Source organism: Chenopodium quinoa, unplaced genomic scaffold (assembly GCF_001683475.1).
Source record: "Chenopodium quinoa cultivar QQ74 unplaced genomic scaffold, ASM168347v1, whole genome shotgun sequence".
Lineage (NCBI taxonomy): Eukaryota > Viridiplantae > Streptophyta > Magnoliopsida > Caryophyllales > Amaranthaceae > Chenopodium > Chenopodium quinoa.
In genome coordinates, this window is record NW_018745003.1 from 1,148,998 (window position 1) to 1,168,780 (window position 19,783).

General features: G+C 33.6%; 2 protein-coding genes and 1 pseudogene across 3 annotated transcripts; 2 read left to right on the forward strand and 1 right to left on the reverse strand.

The window, feature by feature from the left end:
• Positions 1-256: 256 nt before the first annotated feature.
• On the reverse strand, positions 257-9,060 carry LOC110707759 (annotated as a pseudogene).
• A 170-nt stretch (positions 9,061-9,230) lies between these two features.
• LOC110707761 (probable N-acetylglucosaminyl-phosphatidylinositol de-N-acetylase) lies at positions 9,231-19,764 on the forward strand. 2 transcript variants are annotated; one of them, XM_021885805.1, is made up of 12 exons: positions 9,231-9,825; positions 15,317-15,436; positions 15,550-15,610; positions 15,948-16,018; positions 16,834-16,898; positions 17,217-17,261; positions 17,356-17,436; positions 17,637-17,704; positions 18,113-18,161; positions 18,243-18,403; positions 18,772-18,862; positions 18,951-19,764. In XM_021885805.1, the coding sequence occupies exons 2-11, from the start codon at positions 15,325-15,327 to the stop codon at positions 18,839-18,841; spliced, it is 783 nt and encodes a 260-aa protein (XP_021741497.1). In that variant the 5' UTR covers positions 9,231-9,825; positions 15,317-15,324; the 3' UTR covers positions 18,842-18,862; positions 18,951-19,764. The 2 variants fall into 2 exon arrangements, with proteins under 2 accessions (XP_021741497.1, XP_021741496.1); XM_021885804.1 differs by lacking the exon at positions 9,231-9,825 and adding an exon at positions 14,590-14,773.
• On the forward strand, positions 14,044-14,544 carry LOC110708114. Its single transcript, XM_021886223.1, has one exon. The coding sequence runs from the start codon at positions 14,044-14,046 to the stop codon at positions 14,542-14,544; it is 501 nt and encodes a 166-aa protein (XP_021741915.1).
• Positions 19,765-19,783: the final 19 nt, after the last annotated feature.

A 19,783-nucleotide genomic window follows, 5' to 3' on the forward strand; every position in this document is an offset into this window, starting at 1 on the left:
ATAATAATAATAATAATAATAATAATAATAATAATAATGCCGAAATTTGCTTTGCTCTTCTGAAATCTGCTCTACCCAAAAGCTCTAGAGAACAGGACCTACGTCATACCAGACTACCAGAGGTCAGATCTTTGTTCTCTCTAAATTAAAATTAAATTGGGAATTTTTAATTTTTAAATTTTTTTGCATTGTTCTCATCTCACAATTCTCATCTTTTACGGAGTATTCAATTTCTGAATTTTTTCAATTTGCGGTTTTAGTTTTCAATTGCACCAGTTCAATGAATTTGAACTCTTATTATTTCAAATTTAGGGTTTTTATCTGCATTTTTTATTTGCTTCCTCTTAATTCAAAGCTTTAACCTTTAATTCTTGAACCTGTTCGATAAAATGTCAACAATAGATTGTTTATTTTTTCCTTGAAATTAGGATTTTGATTATGTACAACTAACTACTCAGATTACCTTTTAGTGAGAAACTAGAATTTTAATGATTCTTCTATTCCATTTGAAAATAGTGAGAAATTAGAATGTTATTGATTCTTCTATCAAAATTTTGTAATTAAAATGCAATGTTTCTTGTTTAAGTGTTTTGAAATTCATCCTAATGCAATGTTGAAATTGCCAAGTTATGAGTATTTATTTACTTCATACAGTTTCATGATACATGATTTTGCTTTACTGTACTACTAATCCAAATAATACTTGAAAGGTCACTTATATTCTAAGTATACTAGTACAATTTTTTCATTTTCAATTTTTACTTGGTGTTGCAGATCCATTGTCTTCCCCATCTACAAGTGTGATCTTGAAGCTGATGATGAAGTAGTTGCACTCTGCACAAAAAAAAAAAAAAAAAAAAAAAAAAAAAAAGAAAAAAAAAAGGAAAGTAAATGTGCAAGATAGTCCTTAAAGAAAGGTTTGTCTTCTTTTCATTCAATTCACAAATGATCAAGAATACAATTACTTCTATGATATGTTTTTGTTGGTTTGGAAAACTTAATCCAATGCGTCTTATTGTTTTATATTCTGATGAAAGTACGTATGTTTCTCTTCAAAATTGTTCGGAAGGAGCCCAGTTTATCACGTTGATAAACAAAATTCGTTTATCGAGTGACATTATCGTAAATAAAAAGTTGTTGCTTTATTTACAGTTTTGCCATGTTTATCAACATGATAAACTTGTATTTTCTAAATCGTTTGTGCATCAGATCTCATGATTTATAGAAGTTAAGATGATGATGATGATATCACAATTCACAATACATAGTTGACATGATTACAGAAAGCAATCAGTGAATTAAGATGATGCTCTAACCAGTAACCACTAACCAGTAACAAGCCTTTGGCAACCCTTTTCTCCAAGAACTGTGATGGTTTGAAAAAACTGCCATAAAGGTTTGACCACTTCTTCAGACTATTATATATATGGTTTGGTCCAACAGCATCTGCCCAGAAAAGTATACCGCCCCTGAAAGAATCATACTAATTGTTAGTAATTAACCTTTAAAATGTGTCACTACTCTCATGAACTAGAAAAGACTTCAGGGTGAATCAGTTAATAGATAGACCAACCGATATGATGGAAAATTCATCCCAAGAACAGAAGCTACATCTAGATCAGATGCTCGAACCACAACTCTGTCTTCTAGTACTCGGCATGCCTCATTTGCCACTGGAAAGAGTATCATTCCCAAAATGTCTTGGTCTGATACAGATATAGGCTGCATATGTAGAAAGAAGAACAAAGATTTACTAACATTTTTGTATGAGTTTGTTGTTTGCTTGTAATTTGTCACCACAATCTTTACCTTTTCACCTGGCATAATATTTGTCATTCTTCTAGATTCTTCAATGATGGGTATCACAGAGGGATCCGGTTGTGGCTTGCTCCCTTTCTCATATGTGTAGTATCCTTTTCCATTGATTTTACCTATTATCATATTATTTCATAATGTATTAAGACTATTGATTCATGTGTCATCTACATATAAGTTGTCCTGCATCAGAGAGGAGAAGATTAAAAACACTTAATGAGTCTAGGAGCTACTCCGTCTATCATCAGTTGGTTTTCTGTTTTGATAAAGTCTATTCTGGTAAGCTTATCACCACGTATTCCCTGTCTTATTGCTGTTACATATTGTTCTTTTAACCTTAAACGCATGCTATGGTCACATAATAACCTAGACTCTAATGCGTGCTTACAATAATTTTTAGAGCTTTTGGCTACTGTAGTTAGTGTTTAGTTGTTTACCATTTCGGCCATGTTTTACTAGAAGTTCAACTAACGGTGACCTGAAACTATGATCAGGGAAGGCAGCTTGAAATTCCTTTGTTACTGCAAGTGCATTTCCATATCCTGCTAAATCCTGAAGCCTGAAAAATAGCAGAATTGTTCAATGACCATAGATTAAGCCAAAATGGATTCACTGAAGACTAAAGTTCACAACTTTTGGTGTCAAACACAATGACAAGGTGGAGAAGATTACTGGAAAGGGCCCATAGGCAGTCCTAAGTCGCTAACAACTCTGTCAATCCTGAAAATGTCAACTCCCAAGTTTGCCAAAAGATCAGCGCTCTGAAAGTATGGGAAGAAAGTTCTGTTCAAAGCATATCCGTTACAGTTACCAACTACTATAGGCACTTTTCTTATTGCTCTAGCAAATGCGATGAGATCAAGAATAACTTGTGCTGATGTCTTATTAGTCCTTGCTATTTCCAGTAAAGGCGTCATGTGCACAGGACTGTCAATCAGACTGCACTTTCAGATTAGAAGATCAGTTGAACTGCACAATCATCTCATTGCTGAAAAGAAATGTTAAAAAAAAGCAACAAACCTGAAAAAATGCGCACCAACAATGCGCTCCTGAGAATTGGCCTTTTCTCCAATTATATTGAGGTCAGTAGTCGATGTATTTGTAGCTAGAATACAATTTGAAGGGCATGCTTTCTCAAGCTGACTAAATATTGTTTGTTTCAGAGAAACATCACCGACAGCAGCCTGAAAGATCGCACAGTTTTGAACCCTCTTATTAATTGATGCTAGATTCATGAGATTACAATATTACATGGGCTAAGCTTCATAAGAAGTTGCAAGATATGTAAACATTTACGGAGTATTTAATTATCTAGAGTACTGACAGCCTTGTGAATGTAAAGAGTTTGAGACAAGTAACCTCAATGACCATATCAACATCTCTAAATTCTGTGTAGTCCAATTCGCCTTGGAGCAATGAAAGTGCTTTCTCTGCCTTTTCATTTTCCAACTTCCCTTTTGTCACTAAACCTCTAATGTTGCCTGCCACAGGCCAATCACTGGTATAAGATTCAATGGAACTTTTCATATAAATGTAATAAAAATAGGCAAAGTCGAATTCTAACTTCAATTCTCAAACGTCTAGTGGGAGAAATTGAGAGCTATATGATCACCAAACACTACCTTGGATGGATTGTATTCCCTTGGCAAGGAATTCAACATTAGATTCATTTAGAACAATATGTATATTGCTTAACAGTAGGGCAGTTGCAATGCCCGAACCCATTAAGCCTCCACCAATAACAGCAACTTTCTTCATACGTCGTGGTTTCAGTCCAGCATCGCGAACCCCTGGTATCTGTTATAATGCATATAGCAATAAAACCATGACTTAAAAATAAACTTCAGTGAAGGAAAAGCTACCAGTAATGAGAAATTCAATTTAGTACCTTTGATGTCAGATTTTGAGCCAGAAACATATGCAGTAAACCTTTGGAAGTTTCGGATAAAAGTAGCTCTTTGAAATTTTTTTCTTCCTGCAATAGAAAAACGATCTCAAGTCATGTTTTTGATTGTAAAATCATTCGAAATCAATAGAAATAATCAACTCCAAATACCCTTAAGACACCAGTGTAACCTCCATGTATAATACCCTCCTCAATAACATCTAGGCAGGCTTGGTACTGAGGCATATTCCTAGCAGTCTGTTTAGCCTTTTGTATCGCAATCATCAATATTTCACGAACTTCAGAGAGGGAACCAAGCTTGTCAGTCATGTGGAGGGAGCGTACCAAAGGTTTGCGGCCCTCTGCAATGTCCAAAGCCCACATTCGCGATACCTTTAGCAAATCTTGAGGAGGCACAACGGCATCAATAAGGCCAAGCTCCATTCCTTCCTCAGATCCTATTGGTTTTGATAACTTAAAGTTGATAAATGCACACAAATATGTTACTTTACTCATATAACATGACATTTTTTTAGGCTTTTAGAGTAAATGAGACTTACTAATATCATCTCAATTGCCTTCATTAGACCAACAAGCCTGGGAAGACGTTGTGTCCCTATATATAGATGCCGAAAATATATTTATTAAAATCTTGTAGGAGTATGCAATTAGCTTGTAAAGCAAATGTAAATATGATGAGTACGACTTACCTCCAAGACCCGGAATTAGTCCAAATAATAGCTCTGGCATTACAAGTTGTACTTTTGTAGCAGAAATTCGTGCATGACATCCCTGACAGTACAAGACTAGATCTCATAAGTAATTGTTGGAACAAAGTTGTTTTAAAGTGTGAATTTTGTGAAAATGGTAAAGTCCCACATTGGTGGAAAATGAAAGCTTTGCTTAGTTTATATAGGTGGGTGTGAAAGGACTTACCTACCAAATCAATCTAACACACACGCGCGCCGAACCGAACCGGGCCGGGCCGGATTGGATTTCTTTAACGGATTTAAATTTTTTGAACAAGAATTAATTCCTTGATTTTGTAACTGATTTACTAATTAAATTTTTAGCTGTTACGTTTTCAATTTTGCTCGTTTTTTACTGTACCGTCCAGGTACATTCTGCTACCCTCTATAAATTGATGGTTTTTCCTTCACGGTTTTACACACAACAACAAACAGAACGCCAATTTTCAGAATACTGTTTTACAAGAAAAAAACAAAAAAAACCACTTACAGTTTATATTTTCAGAAATCTTTTTCCAGAAATTATTCGAGCATTGTTCCTAATTTTGGTGTTTAGTTGTCCGGTGGTTCTGTGCAAATCCATCGGTATAATTTTCTTTTCCGAGAGACTGTTTTATCCTGAGGAGCATCCGGTTGTCGTACAAGCTGCTTGCACAAATTAAAGGCAGTGCCGTGAATGTTCTAAAGAGAGCGACATAGTCCGCGACTCAGTCTTATTCCGGTAACATTGTTCTGTTTTATTGTTTACAGCAGTTCGGTTTTTAACAGTAATCTGTGAAGGATTACCGTACACAAACATATATCGGGTATGTATCAAGACTTATCTAGCGTACCACTTTTGTGGACAGCTAGCTGATTTGCAGTTGTCATAGTTGCAGTCAGCTTAAAAATCTTTACAATGATTGTGTAATATTAAAACATTTCGCTTAAGTTACTGCCATCTTTGCTACCATTACGTAATTTAAAGATGCCCGTGAATAGGAAAGTGGTGCAAATGGCTACAATAAATTTATAGTCATGATAACCTTTTAATCCAAGTATTTAATCAATATTTTGTATTAAAGTTTAATCATTTATTTATTAGTTGACCAATAAAAAATTAATTTTGTTTTTTATTAAAAAAAAATACTCAAAATAATTGGTTACTTTTATTATTGAATAAAAAATAATTAGTTACTTATCCAAAGTAATATACTATAACTTTGATTTAATATATATTTCATGTCCTCAACGCTTTCTTCAATTTTTCCTCCCATTTTTTTATTTGATTTTCCATATGATATTTTTTATAATTCTTACGGAATAACATTCTTTCTTAATTTTTTTATATATTTTCCAAAAATATTTAAGTCTAATTTTGCTATTTTTGGTAAAAAAAAATGATTTTTTTGTTAAAAAAAATTTATTAGAGGTTAGCTTACACGGTCGGTGCATAATAATGTCGCATATGATCGTAATCCATACATTTTAAATGATTCTATTCTAAACGATATTATTTTACTAAAATCTAATCCATAAAATCTGTTTTACGAACAACCGCCATTAGATCAACAATTTTTAATATCCTCTTGTTATAAATACTTAAACCATTTATTTATTTGAGATGAAATCAACATTTAAGTTTATGTGAAATTAGCCATCAAAGAAACGATTATGGACCTAACGACGAATCTAACAATTTTTATCAAGTGGGTTCAAATAACATAAAAAAAAAATTATATTAAAATTATTCATAAATTAACAAATTACATGAAATTACATAAAGATTATATTGCATATCGTTGACACATATATAATTATGTGTATTGATAAATGTTAGATTACTCATAATTTTTATATTATGTTTCTCATATTTAATAATTCAATGTTAAATAAATTATTATTTTAAATATTTTAACAGTTTTTTAAAAAATAAATAAGTGGGGTCAATTGACCCATTATAACGAAGTTGTTAGTTTGGACGAGAAGACATCAGTAGATAGCGTTCTTGATCAAGAGGTATCACGACAATCGTCGTTTTCGCAACTGCCAACACATCATCAACATCGTCATAGGAAAGGCAAAGAAATGAAAGTTTTCCTCAACAATTTGGGTGTGAAAGGTTAGGTATTGTTCATCGTGAAGAGTTACCACAATCATCATCGTCGCCAAAATTAACGAACACAGCGTGGTTGAACAGAGTTGAACGTACTCCCTGAAAATTTCAAACAACCTTTGTCATCATCACCAATTAAATCTTTCTTGGATGACTATCATATTGCAAGAAGTTGGAAAATACGAAGCGGAAGTTGCAAGAAGGGTACAAGAAATTAAATGCCAAGATGTAAGAAAGAAAATATGTTTGATTGGTTTGAGTGATCTTCCTACACAACCTACTACTTTTAAGAGCCAAAGAAACAAAAGGGAAAGCTCAATAAAGATATTAGAGGAGTGAAGAATATGCCCTATCAAATAGTTGGTTTTTATGGTACGTCAAGATGATCGATCAAAATTAGAACATACAAAGAAGTGAAAAATTATGTAAAAAGCTAATATATATCATCATCAAGAGTTAAGGTGCAAGTATGTCATATCGGCCGAAGAATTGTTGAAATGGCCTATTGGCAGTGGGGACGATTGTTGATAAGAAGTTGAAGAGATTAGATTAAGGTGCGGCATGCATAAGAAGTTTTATCAGGTGAGGTTAAATTAAAGGTACAAAATAATGGACGGGTAATACGATTTCGTCGGCCTGTATTACTCCTAATTGTTGTATCTTGTACTAGTCACAACATCATTACTATTGATAGAGTATAAAACATATTAATCATCAGTTTAAGTTTTTTGTTGAGATGGTCCACTAACATGGTATCGGAGCCAGCGTGACACAAAGGTCACGAGTTCGAATCTCATCCACCCCTCCTTTCAAAAAAGGAATATTTCGCGTAGGGTATGCGGGAGGCGCATGCTACATTCACATTTCAAGGCCAAATGGCTTTCATGTGAGGGGGCGTGATAGAGTATAAAAACATATTTGTAGGCCTCAACCATCAATTTAAGCTTTTGGTTGAGATGGTCCTTTAACAACTATAGTGAAAGAGAACCACGTAAAAACTTGTGTCTTCTGTCCTTTTTCTTATTTTTGTTCTTTAATTTCTTACTTAATTATTATTTCACGTAAATCACTCTATCAACTAACCTAATTAAACTCACATAGAAAGCTAATTAATAAATCAGTAAATGAAAGTCTATGAACTAATTACCTATTTATAAATTCATTTAGAAAGCTAATTAATAGGTCAGATCAATAAATGAAAGTCATGAATCTTGATAAAGTACGTTAGCACTTAATAAACTATATCAAAAAATAAAGATAGGCCCTTAGTTATGTCATAAAACTACACAATTAAATTTTATATGATAAATGTCAAAATTTTGTACTATGATAAGCCTTTAGTAATTAGGATAATATAAATTTCAACACTGTGTGTGATACAAACCAAAGCTGCCCTAATTATGTCAAAAATACAAACCAAAGCTACCGTAATTAATCGAGATCGAAAAATGTCACATACATACCATAGCTAATTCTAAGCCACTTCCATGAGCGAAACCTTGTAAGGCAGCAACAAACGGCTTTGGTGAATCTGAGATCGATCAATAAATCAACGTTTTCATCGCAAGTATTGTAATTATTATGCATGTATTAACATAATTATATTCAATTCACCACAAGTCCACAAATAAAAAAATAAGGTTGGTTTTGGGCAAAGACCTTCGATTGTGTTGATCAATTGAGTAGCAAAGCTTTTCGGCAATATAGATAAATCCCCTATATATTAACCAAGTACCCTTAGCTTGTATCATAATCAATTTCATAACTAATTTAATATGCTAAATTGTTAATATAAATGAAAATAAATCGTAAGCAAAGTTAAGTTTTACCTGTCTCTTGCACTAGCTTAATAAGTTTGAGGTCAAATCCGCTTGAAAACTTTCCGTTTCCACCTAAAATGAGAAAATAAGTGATAATTAATACGTATTCATATCATATATGACTAATAAAGCCATAGCTAAAAGGAATTCTTAACTCCCAAACAATTATAGTTTCCGACCAACTATCCATCAAGCTTATGCTTGGTTACTGTGTGTAACTAATATGAAATACGTACGTACTCCATGATTAAGTTAAATTAAAATCTTGTACACATTAAAAAGATTTTCTAAACTTTAATAATTTAGCTCAATTATGGAGTAAAATAACTACTTACCAGTTATTACAATGGCTTTGACATCATTTCTCCTTATAACTTCATCGTATATTTCTTTTATCTTCATACATGCTTCGCCAAAATCAACCAAATAAAAATCATTAGGCATTTAGAATTCATACAAATTTTAATTAAAATGAATTACATACATATATTTGAAAACAAAAAAAAAATATTTTGAGATGGAGTATGTAACTTGTAATTTCCAAGGCATTAACCGGGGGTTTGAGAAAGTGACGAGGGCAACACCATCATTCCCGACTTCCATGGAAACTCGAGCTCCCGCCATTAGTGCCACCTTCAACAACTAGAGATTTTAGAAGGGAGATATAGAATGAAAGATATGAAATATATATTTAAAAATGAGTGATCAAAATTTGAAGCATCGAATTTACTTATGTATTAAGTTGGAGATCATACAAGCATGGCTAGTAGGGTCACCAATAATGTCACATTTTGTACGTGTTTCATGTGGTAGATAGTAGTTCTCCATAATTGAGCTAAATTATTAGTGTGTAGAAAATTATGTTTTCCTATTTATTGTAGGTATAAATGTATAATATATAATGTTTAATCAAGTGTGGGGGAGTAAATACAGTATGTGATATGATTAGGGCTGGCAAATCCTGACCCGACTCGATAACACGACTTGGACCCGACCCGAAGTTACTTAGAGAAACCCAAACCCGACCCGAAACGAATCCAAACAACCCGAATTCGACCCGATTTGACCCAAATTTCATATTTTGTAATAATATTAAGTTTTACACTATTTTTGATAGTTTCTAAGCATAACACGAAATTGACCTGAAATCTGACCAGAACCTGACGGCAAAGCCAGTGGGGGACATAGGGTGACAGTTGTTAAAAAAAAAAGAAAAAAAAAAGAGTAACGGACAGAAAGCCAGAAAGAAGGAAGAAAAGAAAACTGAACTCTGAAAAGTGAAACCTAACTTTCCTCTTTCCTCTGCCAGTCCGCCGCTCTCGCTCGTCGGCTCCACTCCCGGCACTCCGTCCCTCCGTAGTCGCCGCCTTCGCTGCTTCGTCCGTTCGTCGGCTCGTCGTTGGACTCGCTGCTCTCTATTCGACTTCGCTCACTTCGCTAAGTCGCTAGACCCAATTCACGGTATTTAAATCTGAATTTAATCTCTGAATTATTAGTTTATTACTTGTTTAATTGTTTTATAGTTTATACTTTTATTCAATTATTCTGGGTATTGAAGATTTGAAGTATTGAGCTATTGAAATTTTGAAATGTGTTGGTTTATTGTCTTATTGAAATCTCTAAATATTGAAATCTGTTGGTTAATTGGTTTATTACTTGTTTTTTTCTTCTGTTTTTGTGAATTTATTGAAATAATGAAATGTATAGTTAATTTTGTGAACTTTTGATTGCATTATTTTCTCCTGTTTTTGTGAATTTATTGAAATGTATAGTTGAATTAGAAATTTAGAATTTTAGGTTTTATTATTATGTAATGATGTGGAATTGTGGATTGTGGAAATTGATATATATTTATCAATTTAATTAGGAAATGTCAAAAGATTCACCTAATTCAAACAAATCCAAGGCAACTAGTAAACAACTCGATCTTCGACAATTCTTGTTTAAAAGGCCGAAACTCAATGAAAATGAGTCAAATTGTAATATTAGGTATTAACCAATTTGTGTGTTTGAGTTTTTTTTTTTTTTTTTTTTTTTTTGTTTTTTTTTTTTGTTAAGCTTTTTGTCAAGTTAAAGCTTTTTGTCCCCCCAATGGCTTCGCCACTGGATATGATACCGTTGATAGGGTTGCTATATTCATGGTTTAATCTATATCTATATCTATACTTAGTATTTAAAAACACAAACTAAACTGCCACATGTACACCTCTCTTTTTAACCAAAATACAAACCAATCCGCCACATATACACCTCTCTTTTTAACCAAAATACAAACCAATCTGCCACATGTACCCCTCTCCTTTTAACTTTCTTTACTATTTCTTTCTTTTCTTGACTTTTAATTTCTATAACCTTCACTTTAATACAATAAATTGAATTCTCTTAGGGGTTGTTTGGTTGAACTTCTTGGAATGGATTTAGAATTCATTCCATGGTTTTATTCATTTGGTTAGGTTATATAAGTATGGAATCTCATATATGGGGGATTCTAACTCCACCCCATTCCATTGAAATCTCATACCCACCTCGCCCCTAAGGATTCATAATCCATACTAGTACTCAAGTATGAGATCAATCCATCCCATGATTAAACCAAACAACTTTAGATTAATATGGGATATAGAATCCATACCACCCAAGTATGAGAATCCATACCAATCCATTCCAGCTTAGTGAACCAAACGACCCTTTCCTCTTCCTCTCTCACTCTCTCCGTCTTCCAATTTCATTTTAACTGAATTTGCCATTTACTCATTGACCCTTAATCATCTTCTCCTAATATAAATTTTTTTCATATCACCCAAACCAAAAAAAAAAAATAAAAAAATAAAAAAATAAATAGACATATATATCTCTAAAATTGTTGCAATGATGAATATCATGATTGAAAATGAGATAAAATGAAGCGGCAAATAAGAAAGATATGAATGATTAGAAAAAAAGAAGTGTTTAGTGTAAAAAGTTAGGAACTAATTTCATTATACGACATTGTTTGCATGTAATAAAAAATAATTTCAAGATATTAAGTGTGCAAGAAAAATAAATTGGTGAAGAAAAACTTTGTAATTTCATATATTGATTTACAAATGTAAAATTATGGCAAGCGATTGTTCTTCAATTATTTGATACAAGGTATTATATAACTATCATGCAATTAAAGAATTTTTATTTGAATGTTTTTAGTAAATAAATAATAACCTATACACAGCCCGTGCGTAGAATGGGCCCAAAAGCTAGTTTCTATTAAGACATAGCGTCAGAATAAAACTGGCTATCTTATGATTTAATTGTCTATTAATTTGAAGAAGAATTTAATATTATGATATCTGATTTGATATTAATTTTCGTATTGAATATACATTATAATTTTCAAAGATACAAAAAGGAAAGAAAAGAATATTTGACCAAAATTGTGTGACGTGTTGGGGTGAGGGTTTTGGATAAGGTGAAAAATGGAGACGAGAGGAAATATATGAGAATAGTTAAGTAATAGGGGACTAAACCCTACAAAAGAGGTCGCTTGTAGAAGTGTGTTGCATTTTATAAAAATGAAGGAAGTAATTAATTAACAACTATTATCATTTAATTTATTTTACGGTAGCATTATTACTTTGTACTTTTTTTTTTAATAGACTTTGTACTTCATTTTATCTAGTTGAAACATTTTTAGTCTAATGTTTTTAAGCATATTTGAATGGTTAATACTTTTAATTGTCAATAAGTAGAAGATTAAAAGAAGTCTTGCCATATAATGAACCCTAGATTAATTGTCAGTAAGTAGAATATTAAAAAAGTTTATGTATTAAAAATTTACGTGAAGACAAATATACAAGTTATTATTTCCTCGTAATTAAATAATAATGGAGTTCTTTTTTTTAAATGAATCATTTTCTTTTAAAAAAATTTATTGGAAACAGGTGTTCTAGAGGGGTACAGACTACAGAGTACTTGGTATGTAAACATATAAAATGAATTTTATTTTTTATTTTTTAAAAAATGTGTTAGCTTAGCCCTTATTTTTCCTTATACGAGTACATACCTAAACCTTTAACAAATTTTTCCTCTTACCGGTAGTCTCCACACTCTCCATCGATCTCTCTTTCTCTTTCTAATGTTGTTAGATAGGTATTTATACCAATATAACATTTTATAATATTAACCTTTTACGTAATATTTATAACTACTTTGTAATAGCTAATTTATTGACATATATATCAAATGTGATTGTATCGGAATTTGTTAAACATCACCCACAAATCTCTACATAAAGCCCACAATTATTTTTACTTTGACTCTTTTGCCCTTTTTTTAATTTTTACCGAAACCGTAATTCTCTCTCACGAAAAATGTGGAGCTGGAGTGAATCGCCGAGGGACACCGGAGAGCTGTCATCGTCGTCGAAAAAGCGATATAACTCGGGAAAAAATTACAAAAAGTAGGGGTGGCTTCTAGCCAGGAAGCCGCCACCGTGGCGGTGGCTTCTAGCCAGGACGCCGCCACCATGGCTGTGGCGTCCTGGCCAGATGCCATCGCCATGGCGGCGACGTCCTGGCCAGACGCCATCGCCATGGCGGCGACGTCCTGGCTAGAAGCCACCACCATGGCTGTGGCGGCGTCCTGGCCAGAAGCCACCGCCATGGTGACGGCTTCCTGGCCAGAAGCCACCGCCATGGTGGCGGCTTCCTGGCTAAAAGCCACCCCTACTTTTTGTAAAAAAAATTTAATTTTATTTAATTTTTTTTTTTTTTTTTGGTGGTTTTTTAACTTTGATAAATTTGAAATTATATGTGTAGTTCAAAAAAAAAATGTGTTAATAAAATTATGTTTAGTTTGAAATTATGTTTTAAATATGTGTTAATAAAATTATGTTTAATTTTGTATTTGTAAATTATATATAGAAATGAAATTTACAAATAAAAATTTCAGAAATTACTTATGTTAATTTTTGTTAAATGTTAATTTTGTGTTAAATGTATTAATTTAATCTTTATACAATTATATGTATTTAAAAATAATATGGCAAAAAATTCTGATTTAAAATATATAAATATATATATATATATATATATATTAGAAATAAAAACATTAACTCATAAAACAAAAATATTAAACATTAACAAAAAAATTCTGATTTTCCAAAAAAAAAAATATATTAGACAAAAAAAAAATTCGGACGTGGTGGGGCGCCTGGCCAGGACGCCCAGCCCCTGGTGGTGGCGTCTACTCCGGCCGTCGGAACCAGGGGGCTGGCTTCTGGCGTGGACGCCCAGCCACGGCGGTGGCACCTCTGGAAAACGCCACAACCGTGGCTAGGCGTCCAGGTCAGACACCAGCCCCCTGGTTCTGACGGTTGGAGCAGACGCCACCACCAGGGCTGGGCGTCCTGCCAGGCGCCCCACCACTTCTGTTTTTTTTTTTTTTTATTTTTTTTTTAAAAAAACCTTGCCACCATGAGCCGTCCTTCCCTCCGCCGCTATCGCCGCTAAGTCCTTGCCTTGCCGCCTCGACATTGCCGTATTTTTGGGTGATTAGAGTGTGGGTATGAGTTAGATTTTTTTTTTTAGGTCTAGGGCAATAAGGTAAATTCAATATAGATTTGTGGGCTTTTGTGGAGATTTGTGGGCGACGTTTAGCAATTCACATCAATTATTCCATGACTATATTATCTCCTATAAATTGATGAGAATTTATGATCAAATCCCTACCCCTGCTGACTTTGTAAAGATCAATTGTGATGTGTGCCTTAAGACTGATGGCTGGATTGGTCTAAGAGTTGCTGCCAGGAACGTTGCAGGGGAGGTTCCGTTTGCTGGGGTGCGTCAAGTTCGTGGGTTTTGGCCACCAGAAGTTGCTGAGTGTCGTGCTTTACTTTTTGGGGTGAAGCTAGCTCTGAAGTATGGGTATAAGAAGGTGATTTTGGAATCGGATTGTCAACACATCATCACTCGTCTCTCAAAAGCTTCCACATTTCTCACCGATCTTGACTCGGTTTTTAATGATATTTTTTCGATTTGTTCTAGTTTTGATTATGTGCATTGGTCTTATGTTAAAAGGGATGAGAGTTTTATCGCTCATCACCTTGCTAGTGTAGTACTGTTCAGTAGCGAACAAGTGTGGGAGAATTTTTGCCCCTCTGTAATTTCTCCTTACGTTCTTATGGACAAGTTGTCCAATGATTAATAAAATGTGGTGCTAGACTTTTATATATATAAAAAAAAATAAAAATAAAGGGATTGAAGGATCGAACTCATCAAGGATGTAGCCGAGTAGTAGGACTTCAAATTGACTAAATTGCCCTCTATTGTGTTCTTTTTCCTTCTTCCTCATATCCCTCCTTTCTCTTCTCCCAAACATACCAAGTTGAACACCCCAAGTTTGAATCATAATTTTGAATCACCGACGAAATCAGGTTTATTCTCTTCTTCTTCTTCAATTCAATAGGATTTCAATTCTCTTTTTCTTTTTTTTTTTTTTTTTTTTTTTTTGGGTTCAATCTGATTTTTTTCATTTTGATTATTCCCAAGTTTAGATTTTTCGCCATATAATTGACGATTTTTTTGTAATTGTATAGTCTGCTAGACAAAATTCAAGGTTTTTACGTCGTATTATCGCTAAAATAAATCCATTTAAAATATATTTATTAGAAAATTGAATGATTGGCATCTCTTAATGCACCCCGACTGTTCGATAAAATGCTAACAATGGAGATATTTTTTTTTTCCTTACTTTAGATTTTGATGTTTAACAAACTACCCAGATTTTCTTTTACAGAGTAATTGACTTTATACAACTCCATTTCATTTATAATCAGACAGAAATTATCGTATTTCATATTATTGATTCTTTTATTATATGCTTACATACCTGGATTTATAGTTAATATAATCTTTAAACTTATATGAAACTATGAATCTAATTAAAGTTTATCCTAATACAATGTTGAAATTGACAGGTGATTGAATGATGGACTGGTTCTTCATTGTGCTCTCTGCTTCTGTAATTTGGATTGCCTCTTTATGTAAAATATTGCACATATCTTACTTCCCCACAAAAGGCCAATACTTCAACATTGGTAGGTGCGTCGTTTTCGAATTTATAGCGTTGATGTATTTCAATTTTACTTTAAAATTATGTGTGAAGTGTTCTATATCTGCTAATGGAAATGGAAATTGATTTGTTACTTAGGTGACACTCTACACAAGAAGGCTGTCTTGCTCGTGATTGCACATCCTGATGACGAGTCCATGTAAGTTGATCTGTTTTTCTTGTCATGGTTTAAAATGGTTTTTGTATATACTATGAAATGACAGGATTTGATCATTCAATTATGCACTTTTCGAAATCTAGAAGAAGCAATGGAGTGTAATTATCATCGAATTCTTCTTTGCTGCGTTGTTTCTTTTTTTTTTTTTTTTTTTTTTTTTTTTGGGTAAATTAGAAAGAGGGATAGCCCCAAAAGAGTGACCAGAGTTCAAAGGGTCACTTGAGTTTGATGTTGATCCCACATTGTTAGAGTATGCGCTACTATACAAATTAAACTTCTGTATCATGTTACTTATGTTAACTGTATTCTATTTTTTCAGGTTCTTCACTCCAACGATTAACTATCTGACATCAAGAGGGCATAATATTCACATCTTATGCTTGTCTACTGGTAATGCAATATTTCCAACTTTAGGACTTTGTGCTCAGACCCACAGGCTTGTATCTACAATACTGCATCATCTTATGACTTTCTTAGTTAGTGAACAATTACAGACAAGCCCTAGATATTCATCTTGAGCTTTAGCATCATTTTTGCCTGCTTTATATTTTAGTTTGTTGAATGTTGACTACTCTTACGCTTTGTTGGGATAGCAAATAAGGAAGGAAAGTAAGGGGAGGGAAAGAGGAGGAAGGGAAGGGAAAAGAAAGGGAGGGGGAAGTGAGCTTCATTTTCCCTCCAAATCTCTCCAATTTTGGAGGGATGATGCTTATTAAAGATAGAGGGAAAATGGATCTCTACCTCTCCTTTTCCCTTCCTTCCTCCAATCCTTAACCCAAACAAGAGAGTTTGTCCCCCTCCCTTTATCTTCCTTTCTTTTCCTTCTATTTCCTTTTATCCAAACAAAGTGTTATTCTAGATCTTGGATGTACCTAGTAGCTTTTAATTATGTTCCAATTCTCTTGAATGTCTGTCGCTGGTTAAGCTTCCAATAGAATGTTTGAGGGAGGGCCAAATGCACACTACTTTACCACCTAGCTATTCAAGAGTAATAGAGGCTGTTTCCAAACATATTCTTCAAATGCATATTTCTTCACGCCTCTCGGACTTCTGCTTTTGTTCCCTTCTGCTTTATAATTTCCTTTTATCCAATTTTCCTTTGATCTTTGGTGCAAAGGAAATTGTAGTAGAATTTAGTACTTTGTATTCAATTTAATCCTTTTCTTGTACAGAGTTACAATTTACCTTTTTTCATATATATATAGGTAATGCTGATGGGATGGGAAAAATTAGGACAGATGAGCTCTACAAGGCTTGCTCTATGTTAAAGGTGATATATTGTGTTTGGCTTATTGCTATCCTATCTTGGAGTTGCTACCTAGATGAACCTGAAAAAGTTTTCTGCCTCCTTGTGATTATTTGCTTATATTTATGATTTGACTTCATAATGGTGTAGCCATTAGATGATTAGAGGCATAGATATCATATTGCATCGAATGTTGATAGTTGGTGATAACTTTGTAAAGGATTACTGGAATTGTGGTGATTAAATTTTACTTCGTGAGCATGGTAGATGGTAGTTTCGTTACTGATTTAGGCCTTGTTCAACAACATAATATGTGAGCTTGATATCAATCTCTTTGTGCAGGTTCCTCTGAAGCAAGTGGTTGTACTTGACCATCCAGAGCTTCAGGTTTGAAAAGCAAAAGTATTCTAATATTTTGACTTTATAGTAGTACAGCTAAATGATACTTTCAAATGTTATAGCATCTTCTCGCTGTGACTAGGATGGGTTTGGCAAAGTGTGGAATCACACCTTAATTGCAAAAATTGTTGAAGATAACATCAGATCTCATGGCATTGATACAGTGAGATTCATCTTTCTATCTTTTGTGGCTTTCCATGTTTTTAGAACTTGATTTTTGGAGCGTATATTTTCTAATATCATTCAAATGAAATTCTGAATCTTTCTGTTCACATTTCTGTTGTCAGGCGTTTTTTTAAGGAAATGGCTGTACTGCATATTCAGTGTTGTTATTTTCAATTCATCTCTTGTTGAAATTTGCAGGTAATTACATTTGATAGTTATGGAGTTTCTGGTCATTGTAATCACCGAGATGTACATTTCGGAATAAGGTGACTTCTAGCAACCACCTTTAAATCTTGATTCTGATGGTCATTTTGGTTTATTCTCCATCTTTATTATGTGCAGCACCTATATCTTTTGCATTCATTGATTTCTTGTCGTATACTTTTCTATTCTACATCTGAGCAATAAGCTGCACATTTGTTCATGTTTTGTTTCTTAGCTGTCAACGTTTATCTTGATACATGGATCGATTTATGTGTTTCTTTTGTCTATTTGCTTGATCCAACAACTTATTTCATTAAGTGTAGTTGCATCATGTGCTCACTTGATGGTTGGCTTAGCTTATCGTCTTCTTCCCAAATCCTAAGTCCAAAAATTTTACACATAGTTGTTTTAGATTAGTGGATGAATGATTGGTCAAAGTTTAATTTAAAGGTTTCTTTATATTGTAACAGAAAGGTTTTACTTGATTCTCAACAAAATAGTTTTGAAGCATGGGAACTGGTAATTTTTTTCCCCTGCTAATTATAGACAATGTATCTTGTTAAATTTTGTAATTTTTTTCCCCCTCATTGCTGTTCCCAGGGTAGTAGCAGTGTATTGCGGAAGTATAGTGGATCAGTAGATATCTGGTTATCCATCTTTATGGCCTGGTGTCTCCCTCGTAGGAAATCTTTTTGTCTACTGAATGAGCATCCTTTTATGAGTTTTCAAGCAATGGCACAACACGCAAGCCAGTGGGTTTGGTAGGTGTTCTAACTTCTTTTCTTCTTCTGTTCAGATTCAGAGTATCCAAGAAACGTTCCTTCCGTATGATTGAATATTGTTTTCCCATTGACATTTTTCTCCCATTAACAACTCAAAAGCCATTTCTCCCATTAACAACTCAAAAGCCATTTCTCCCATTAACAACTCAAAAGCCATGACTTTGTGCATTCACACCCCTCCCCTCTTTCTTCCAACTATTCTGGTCAAGGCTGCTTCTACTTTGCATTGCTTAATCTACCCTGCCTTAGTGTCACGGAGAGGTGGATTCTAACACTTTGTCAAGGGCTTTAGTGATCATGGGGTTGTTTTTTTTTTTTTTCCTTGATTGTTCTTCAAAAATGTGCAGGTTTAGGAAACTATTTGTATGTTTTTCAAGTTACACATATGTGAACACACTTCAAAGGATTGTGCTATAGATTTATGGTTCAAGACCTGAGGTAAATTGGCTTATACCTTACTTTAGGTCTATTACTATATTTATCATACATGTGAAGTTTAAGTTTGTCATGACTGATACATGGCCAGATTTGTGGTTCAAGTTCAACACTTAGTGGATGTGATTTGTGGAAGAACTATGAATTCACCTTGAGAGCGTCATTGCCATTTACAAGAGAGATTGAATGAATCAGTAAATTTGCAGTATACCCATAATTATTGTTGGGAGATCTATACATGGATCCAAGGGATGAAGGTTCTTAGGTAACATGTTTGTTGCATCCTGATTCCTGAGGAAAACAAGTTTTGTTGCAAAGATCTGGATCATTGTTTTAAAGTGAAAAGCTTGTTTGCTGCAACTGAGGCTTAGGTTAACTATGCTGCAAACTATTGGATCCTTGTTTTGTTGAGATTAGAAGTTGTTTGATGAATGCTTAATAATTGTAATTTCACTGATTTGTAAGCTTAGGGTAGCATGACTTTTAAAAATTTGTAATTTGGGTCATAGTGCTCTTCTTCTATTGTTTTATGGACACTATCATGTCCCCTTAACTTCATGGACCTTAGAGGTGACAAGCACGCCATTTGAATTGAGTTTGGTTCGGAGTGATGAGTCTTTCAATTTGGCAATGAGTTTATTACGGCTCTGGTCTTTAAGTCAGCCTATTGTGATATAATTATCAATGCTTCATGCTAATTCCTTAATTAGTTTTCCACATCCTTATGATGCTTAAAAATTATTGTTTCATTTCCTTTTAGATGGTAACTTTTGGCCCTTTAAATCCCAAATTATTCCAATTTAATTTAGTTTCTCTCTGTACTACATCACATGGACTCTCTTGTTATAATAACAAGTAAAGTATGCCATATAGAAGTGGAAAAACAAAAAAAAAAAAAAAAAAAATGTAGTTTTACTTGTTGGT

Coding starts and splice junctions, on each gene's coding strand:
- LOC110708114 (XM_021886223.1), top strand. CDS start 14,044: ATGAGAATTTATGATCAAATCCCTACCCCTGCTGACTTTGTAAAGATC.
- LOC110707761 (XM_021885805.1), top strand. CDS start 15,325: ATGATGGACTGGTTCTTCATTGTGCTCTCTGCTTCTGTAATTTGGATT. Junction 17,437..17,636: donor GATCTCATGGCATTGATACA/GTGAGATTCATC, acceptor TGAAATTTGCAG/GTAATTACATTTGATAGTTA. Junction 18,404..18,771: donor CACGCAAGCCAGTGGGTTTG/GTAGGTGTTCTA, acceptor AAAAATGTGCAG/GTTTAGGAAACTATTTGTAT.